The sequence below is a fragment of the Ammospiza nelsoni genome, chromosome 11 (genome assembly GCF_027579445.1).
Source record: "Ammospiza nelsoni isolate bAmmNel1 chromosome 11, bAmmNel1.pri, whole genome shotgun sequence".
Lineage (NCBI taxonomy): Eukaryota > Metazoa > Chordata > Aves > Passeriformes > Passerellidae > Ammospiza > Ammospiza nelsoni.
Window position 1 is genome coordinate 559,288 of NC_080643.1, and position 8,365 is coordinate 567,652.

The 8,365-nt window shown below is 49.3% G+C and overlaps 1 protein-coding gene across 2 annotated transcripts; it reads right to left on the minus strand.

Moving 5' to 3' along the window:
- Positions 1 to 424: 424 nt before the first annotated feature.
- On the minus strand, positions 425 to 6,147 carry THUMPD3 (THUMP domain containing 3). Of its 2 annotated transcripts, none has more exons than XM_059480294.1 (9): positions 5,860 to 6,147; positions 5,405 to 5,482; positions 4,354 to 4,893; positions 3,404 to 3,534; positions 2,917 to 2,986; positions 2,409 to 2,524; positions 2,122 to 2,229; positions 1,752 to 1,875; positions 425 to 1,540 (listed from the first exon to the last, which is right to left on the minus strand). In XM_059480294.1, the coding sequence occupies exons 1-9, from the start codon at positions 6,073 to 6,075 to the stop codon at positions 1,409 to 1,411; spliced, it is 1,515 nt and encodes a 504-aa protein (XP_059336277.1). In that variant the 5' UTR covers positions 6,076 to 6,147; the 3' UTR covers positions 425 to 1,408. The 2 variants fall into 2 exon arrangements, with proteins under 2 accessions (XP_059336277.1, XP_059336276.1); XM_059480293.1 differs by having other exon boundaries at positions 2,122 to 2,232.
- Between the last annotated feature and the right edge of the window lie 2,218 nt (positions 6,148 to 8,365).

Below are 8,365 nucleotides of genomic sequence, written 5' to 3' on the forward strand. Positions count from 1 at the left end.
CATGCGCTGCGAGGCTCGCTGAGGGGCGGGGCCCGGCGCGAGGGGCGGGGCCTTCAAACGCCCTCATTTTAACAAACAGACGGAAAACAGCAACGGGCGCTCGGAACGCGAGCTGGCACCGAGAGCTGCGAGGTCTCCGTCACGTCTTATCGCCCAGCAGGCTCAGTTCACAGCTCTTGTGACTGAGGCACTGGGCTCACCAGGGCGCCACAAACCAATTCTTCCTCAGCCAGTAACAGTTAACCTGCCGGCTCCTTCCTCTCCCGATCTTAGTGTACCAAAAGATTCCTTTATCCTTCAGCTATAGATTCACAAACACTGTATTATCTTTCTTACACACATAAAAACACTAAAATTTGAGAAAAATTAACTAGACATTGGAAAATCTGGACACGAACCAGAAAAAGAACACAATTAAGACTCATTTCTTTATGCAAAACTTCTAAAACTTTAATACTTGTTAATTCACCTCTGAACAGTTACACAATCTTAGCATGAACACATCATAATGGAAATGGCGAACTGGCAATTTGTTTTCAGCCTCTGATGAGCAGAGTGAGAGGCCTGAGAAATCCTGGTATGGTCACAGAAGAAAAAAATATTTGCAACAATACTTTTGTGAATACTGTGGCAGCATAGCTGTGGAAGTTAAATTACCTAAGAAATTCAAATTGCCACCTCGATGCATCCATGGTAGACACCAAAACCATGAACTCTTTAATATAACAGCTAAAAGAACCTCTGTCCTCAAATAGTTAACTACAGACTGTTTTCTAGGGCTGTGTGTTACCCCCTCACCCATGGCAATGGAACACTGAAATACACATCAGACATTTACTGGTAATTAGCCCTAAGGTGAGTTAACAGGCAAGAGAACCAGTAGCACAGCATACTGTTTGCCAACTGGAATCTGCTTATCAGACCACAAAAACCAGATACTGGTTTATTGTTAGTTTACATTCGAGCAATGGCATAAATTAGAAAACTGCACTGGAGATTCTACCTCTGAACCCTTTAAGGTGACTGTCTTAGTAGTACTGTTAGTCATGTGAAGATACAGCTCGGTAAATAAATTAACTGTTACACCCAGACCTGCCTCAACATGTTTTCTACTGTAAGCAGAAAAAATAAACGTTTAACTGAAGAATGCAACAGAAGATTCAAGCCAAGGAAAGAATTACTAATTCACTAATGAATTTCAGCTTGGGTAGAAGGGAGCAGAGGTGATTCAAATAAGGTTTCACACAGTAGAACTGGCAGCTCTCAAGTTGATCCCTGGTTTAATATTCGTGTGACAATTTCTCCACAGGTGGTTTGGTTTGGAACTGACAGACCGATGCTCTCAGGCGTCTGCTTTACCGGCTGGCCATCCAACAAAGCCCGGGGTGTCTCCTGTGCTGCAGGCAGCTCACCAGAAGGGCCTGGTGTCCTGCGCCGGCTCCAGGGTGCGCCTCAGCAGGTACACGGCAGCGTGCAGTCCCCCCACGTTCACCCACACGGTCTGAGCTCGGCGCCAGATGTGTCCCACGCGCGACAGCGCCTGCGCCAAAAACAGACACGGCGCCGTCAGGACAATGACATTCATTTTATTATTCTAGATCACATCTGATGGGAACACCAAAGCACTCTCCAGGTCCAAAATTGAATTCAAGTGTTACTAATGATTTTGTAATGATGGCAGCTTACAATTATTCTCTCAATGTATTTTCAAGCGTAAATAGGTTTGATTTTCTCTCAAAAACAGAACAAACCTTGGCAAAGCATTTCTTGTCCTGGGTGAGCAGCACAGCCCTGCCTGTCCCTGGGGTACAGATCCGGCCCATCTCCATCAGGCAGGCTGGGTACAGGTCCCAGTTCTTCTTCTTCGACCCTATCCTGCAAGATACATTCAGATCCCCACTGCGACCCCTGGCACCAGCTCGGGGCCGCCGCGTCTCAGACACGAATCTGCTCGTTCGGGAGCACAGCGACTTCAAGCTCATTTTAACCCGGGGCTCAGGACTCCTTGCGCAGCGCCCCAGGTGAGCACCGAGCTGGGGAGCTGGGGAGCAGCAGCCCGGGCAGAGAGCACGGAGCCCCTCCCCAGCCCAGCCCAGCCCAGCCCAGCCCAGCCCAGCTCACCGCTTCCCGAAGGGCATGTCTGTCACCACGACGTCCACGGAGCCCGTCCGCAGCGGCAGCCGGCAGATGTCCCACTGGATGACGTCCAGGGGAGCGCCCAGGGCAGCGCTGCTGCAACGGCAAAAGCAGACATGAGCGCTCACAAGGGCTTTACACGGGGGAGGCCTACAATGCTGGCAACAAAATAAACAAGAAAATAAGAACCAGACACTCAAGCGCATCAATGCAAAGTGGATTTCTGTGCATGCAACACTGCAGGAAAGGTAAATCCCTCAGGCTCCTCTCACCTGTCCTTACTCTCGTTTTTCCTCAGTAAGGAGCTGATGTTGTTTGCTGCTCTCTTCACTGCCTGAGGGTTGTTATCCCCTGCAATGTGGTAGCAGCAGGGCCATTCTGCAGCTCCCTGCGGGGGAAATAATAAGCAACATTAGCATCAACATTGCTGAATTAAAAAAAACAGAATAAGTTCTCAAACATGACAGAATTACAACAAAACAACTGCAAGTGGATGGCTGGAAATATGGAATTCTGTAACAGATAGCTGTATTTTGCACCTTTAAAGCTCAAAATACTTTTGGATTTAGTGTTTTCCTGCTACATCCTATGGAAGCAAAATGAGGATATTTAATGAGGATATTTACAAAAAATGTATTTGCCTCTGTTCAAAAACTGGTGAGACTGGAGCTTACTATTCAGTCATTACTAAGAAGATTTACACATATTATTCAGCTATAATAGAATATAGCTAAGATATAGACAAGTTTAATTAAGTTTAAAAAATCAAGGAAGAATCACCTCTATTGGTATCGCACCTGTACCACACATGGGATCAACTATGATATCTGTGGGCTGGGGATCACAGAGTCTGAGGAACAGAAGAAAAGATATGGTGAGAAATGTCTTAAAAAGCTGAATTTCTGTAAATAAGGGAAAGTGAACTATTTTAATCACTCTGATTCTACCCTTCTAACAAAACAATAGATGTGATTATTTTTTCCACTAGTTACATTTTTTTTTATAACCAGCAATGAAGTGGAATTCTTTCAAGACTGTACACTACTTTGAAACTTGGCTAATACAGCAAATGCTTACTTTCCTTGGCTGGGAAACACTCACTGTTATTACAAGGCACATGGTGTCAGCAACTCCAGGGTTTTTTTTAAATTTATTTTTCTTTAACAGTTAACAGAAATGGCTTCTGAGGAAGCAGTGGGGGAGATAAAAGGTTTAATTTCTTAAAAAGACTTGTTAACCGAGCATAATACAATGCAACTGCCCTGACCTGAGCATGCCGTAAGCCAGAGTGGAACGCAGCGTGGTGGGTCCGAAGTGTGTGATATTCCGTCTGTGGAGACTCTCTTCAGTCAATGCAATCCCCACCACCACTTCACTGCTGTGAATATTCAGAAGAACCTAAAGAAGAAACTTGGAAGTGAATTTCAGGAGTAACAGAAGCTTTCCACAGAATGCCTAGTAAATACTTAGAACAACGTTAGATGGTAATTTAAAATCCAGGAATGACATATAAAAAAGCTTTTATTGGAAGTAAAGCAAAGCACCATTTTAATAGGACAGAATTCAGGTGAGCATTCACACCAAATCTGTTGCACAAGACCTCTCAAAGCGTTATAACCATAGCACCAGCTTCTTAAAAGATTTGGTTGGTAAGTCTGGGGCAGAAGCTGGGTAAGTCCTGCAAGACACAATGAACCATCTGCAAAAGCAGCAATAAAAGTAATTTATGGTAGGGACTAGATTAACTAGGAAGGTGAAATCGCACTCCAGGGCAGTGGCCAGCCCTTAGTAAGGCTGCAAGAAAAACTTAGGTCTTTCTGCCCCTCAAAATCAGTGGTTCCTACCCACCAAAGGGCCAGGGGTGCTGGTTGTATTTTCCCAGCCTCTGCTCTCCCCTGACGGAAAATAAACAGTTATTGTTAATTCCTTCTGTCCCCTTCACCCCAAAACCAGCTTCCATTTGGAGCCTTTCCTGGTGACTCAGACTGCTATTAAACAAAGCATTAGAGGAAGGTGAAAGCAAGGCAAGTGCTTGCATCAGAGGACACACACACTGTTGCCAGGCAAAAGAACACTTCAGAAGAGGCCAATTTCAGCATTACCAGTTTTCAGTTCCAGAGTCTCTGGAAGACAGTTTGGAAATCTCTAAGCATCAGAAATAAGAGCTAAATATTTGTACTGCAGAAACGTAGGTATTTCCAAGGCATGCCACCATACCTCCACATCAAAATTGGTCATGTCAGCTTTCCACTGGAAGTGCTCCTGCACGGCTCCACCGAAGTCCCTGGCGGCCTCGTTGGACGTGAAGCTGTGCTTGTCCCCAGCCCTGTTGCACGTCACTCGGAACCGCAGCACCCTGGCCTCTCCTTCGCCCGTCTGGCCCTCGCCAGCCTTGCTCCCGCTCTCAGAACTCGCCTGCGCTTCAGCTCTCACATCTGGCTGCTCATTGTCTTCCTCCTCCTCCTCCACCCCATTTCTGGATGTCACTCCTTGGGGATGCTCTGTATCCTGGCCACCAGTGGCTTCCACAGCCACAGGGGTTTGGGCACAGTCCTCCTGGTCATTAGTGTTATTTTGCTCTGCTCCTCCCTCTTCTCCACCATCACTCAGCTTCCCTCTGCTTGCAGGACCCTGCAGATTGTGTTTTTTGCGTTTTGTCTTTTTCTTTTTCAAGGTGTTGTTCAACTCCCAAACTTTTAACGGATCAGTCCAGGGTAGCTTTTTAACCAAATCTTCCAAATCCTTTAGAGCATCTTCCTTTAAAAGAGAGAAACAGTGGTGCTTTGAAATTATTCCATCCTTTTAAAAGTTATCCTTTATTGTGAGGTATCTCAAAGTAGTTAATTAAACATTAATCCACTACATGTTTAAGCAAATCTTACAGGTTTTTGTCTGTTTTTTGCTATAACTAAGTGGAATTACACTGAAAATCACAAGACCCACGGGATTTCATCATTTACCTTGTATTGCAGACAACTAACAACGTATTAAGTGACCAAAGTGACACTTCACTGTTCTATGTCTGTGACCTACAAACATAGCATCACCTCTTATCCCAGATTTTGCCAATGTAAAGTATTTAACTGCAGAAATTATGTTAGACCACATGGCCACACTTCCATTTACAAGCCAGAAAAAGGGAACTAGATTAACATCACAAATAAAAAACTTGTTAAATAAACAGACTATTTTGATACTAGTCTTAAATTAAAAAACCCAAACAACACTCCAAACCCCAGAATCGACAGAAAAAGGAAGAGTACTTCACCTTATTTTCCTTAAATTGATAGTCTTTGAACTCCTGAACAACAACAAATAAATTATCCACCGACCTCAGACGATGGACCTGGAAGAGATGAAAAGGTGACACATTCCTAACCGTGTGCCGTAGGGACTGTGTTTACTGTTGTCAGAATTTTGCCACCTTACGTCGAGGTTTCAGAGACCACGGTTTTCCACCTTTAGTCTCCACGAGTTATCAGTTTACGTCTTTGCACTGACCCCGTCTATCATTTCACCTCGGCCGGACACCCCGGTAAAGGCGATACCGCTGCTGCACCCAGGCCGGCCCCGGCCGGTGCGGGGGGCGGTCCGGACCGGCGGCTCCGACACCGTTCCGCTCGGAGGGGCCGGGGCCCACCGAACCGAACCGAACCGAACGGAACGGAACCGGCCAGAGGGGGAACAGCGGCGGGCGGAGCGGGGCAGGGAGCTCGCACGGACCTGAGGCAGGCTCCGGGCCGGGACCTCGAAGTAGATCTTGCCCCGATCCTTGCTGATCCTGGAGGCCGAGCCCAGCTTCTCCCGCACCTCCTCGGCCGCCGTCTGCTCGAACCCCGTGGGCACGGTGGCGCCGATCACGGCCGCCAGCTCCGCCAGCTCCGCGCCCTCCTGGGCTGCGGCCGGACCCAGCCCCGCGTCTCCGGCCGCCTCCGCCATGCCGGCTGCCCGGGGAGGGCGACGGCCCTCACCTTCCCACCCACAGCCAACGGAGCGAGCGACCGACCGACCACCGCACACCCCGTGCACACCGCGCCAGGCGCCGCCGCCGCCGCCCGCCCTTTCCGCTTCCGCGCCGGCGGCACCGCCCCCGCTGCTCTCGGGGCGCTGCCAGGCCCGGGCGGGAGGGGGCGCCGCGGGCCCGGGTGTTGGTCCGTGGGGAGCGCGGGTCTCTCCGCCGGCCCCGGCTGTCGGTGCGTGCGGCCCCGCCGGTCCCGGCTGTCGGTGCGTGCGGCCCCGCCGGTACCGGGTGTTGGTCCGTGGGGAGCGCGGGTCTGTCCGCGGGCCCCGGCTGTCGGTGCGTGCGGCCCCGCCGGTCCCGGCTGTCGGTGCGTGCGGCCCCGCCGGTACCGCGTGTCGCAGCCTGGGCCGGGGCTCGGCGCGGCTCGGTGCGCGTTCCCCCGCTGTGCCAGGGTCGCTCATTTCCGTGGCGCAGCGCTGCCGGGCCCGCGGGGCAGTGCCCGGTTCCAGGCCCAGCGCTCCGGGTGTGGGTGTCCCCACAGCCCCTCGGGTCCCGGCGCTGAGCTCCCGAGCTGGGCTGCCGGACTCTGGCCCCCGGGCACGGCCGCCGCTGCTGCCATGACCCCTGTGCCGTGTGTGGCACACCATGGCGTGGCCATTTCTCTTTGGTTCCTTGCTGCTCGGTTTTCTCGATGGTTGGGCTGTTTCCTTTGGCGTGTTTCCAGAATTAGAATTAATTTTTAAGGAAAATCTAGTGGCCAAATGTCTTTTTTTCAAGACAGACAAAAAGAGAGGCCACTCTACCTGCCATGGCCGTGCCCCCATCACCATGACCAAGTGTGAGCTGCATGAAGTTGAATAGGCACTATTTTCCTTCCTCACTTCAGGTCCCAAGGTCTTTACATCCAGCACTGGAATGATAAATGTAAACACATCTTGTCCCTGCAGCTTCTACCTCCCCAGGTGCAGCATTGTGCTGTCAGCAGCACCAATAACTTACCCTGTAATTAGGACCAGACCAGGTTTCTCCAAGCCCATCCAGCCTGGCCTTGAACACTTCTAGGGGTGCAGCAGCCACAGCTTCTCTGGCAACCTGGTGGCCTCACCACCCTTACAGAAAACAATTTCTGCCCAGTATCTAATCTCATTACCTATTTTTTCTCAAGTTTTCTACTTTCGTGTGTGTGAGAAACATAACATAGCATGGTGTTTGGGAATCTGCAGCTGAAGGATAAAGGAATGTTATTTTGACACTGAGAGATTAGGAGAGAAGTGAATTAGCTGCTTAACGGTCACTGGAGGGGGAAGAATTAGTCGGTGTTTGTGGCAGCCCTGGTGAGCCCAGTGCCTTAGTCACGAGAGCTGTGAACTGAGGCTGCTGCACCCCTAGAAGTGATATCGCTGAGGGTGATAAGACATGACAAAGAGTTCACAAGTCTAAGTGAGGAATTGTGTGTCAAACCCTTGTTGCTGGAGGTGTGTGGTTAACAGGGGACCGTCCCTCCTTTCCTGTCCCCAGCAGATTTTGCACAGGAACAAATAAGCCACAATTGCCAGCTTGTGCTGGGGCAGTGTGTGGTGGCTGCAGAGCTGCTCTGGGAGGTTACAGCAGTGATGAGGCCACGGAGGATGAGCAGCTCATTCTGCAGAATGTGAGGGGTGTGCTGAAAATGTCAGACTGGCCAGCTCTGCCATACTGATCGTGCACCTGTGCCCAGGGCCTGAGCTTTGTCACCTGTGAGATCTGTGAAATGGAAACTGCCGAGGGGGCCTCCTCAGCAAGGAACTCTGTGCACACACTAACCTTACCACTCTGCGTTTTGTGAAAACAGTGAGACCTGTTCCAAAGACTTGCCTAATTTTTACCAGGATAATTGAAATTAACTTCTTGGATTGGTTTAATTAATTTTTAGGGCATAAACAAATTTACAGAATTTAATTTCCAATACCAAAGTGCCAGGTTGTGCTTGCACCTGTCTTGCCTGGAAAAACTGCTTGGTTTGAATTCATTCATTTCAGAGCTGCAGAAAGAATTTGGTGTGATCTTGTTTGTCTTGCAGTGATAGGCACATGTATAAATTCCATCCAGCACTTGAGTTTGCAAGGGTTAAAGTTCTTCAGGCTCCTTCCTGGCTCCAGAGGTTACTTTTAAAAATTTAGGTTTTATTGCAATATGTGCACAGAGAAGTGAAATCAAAACTTTGCCCTTCCAAAGTAAAAATGCTGTGAGCAATACAGAAAGCTTTTCAGAGAAAGATGCATGCGAGGG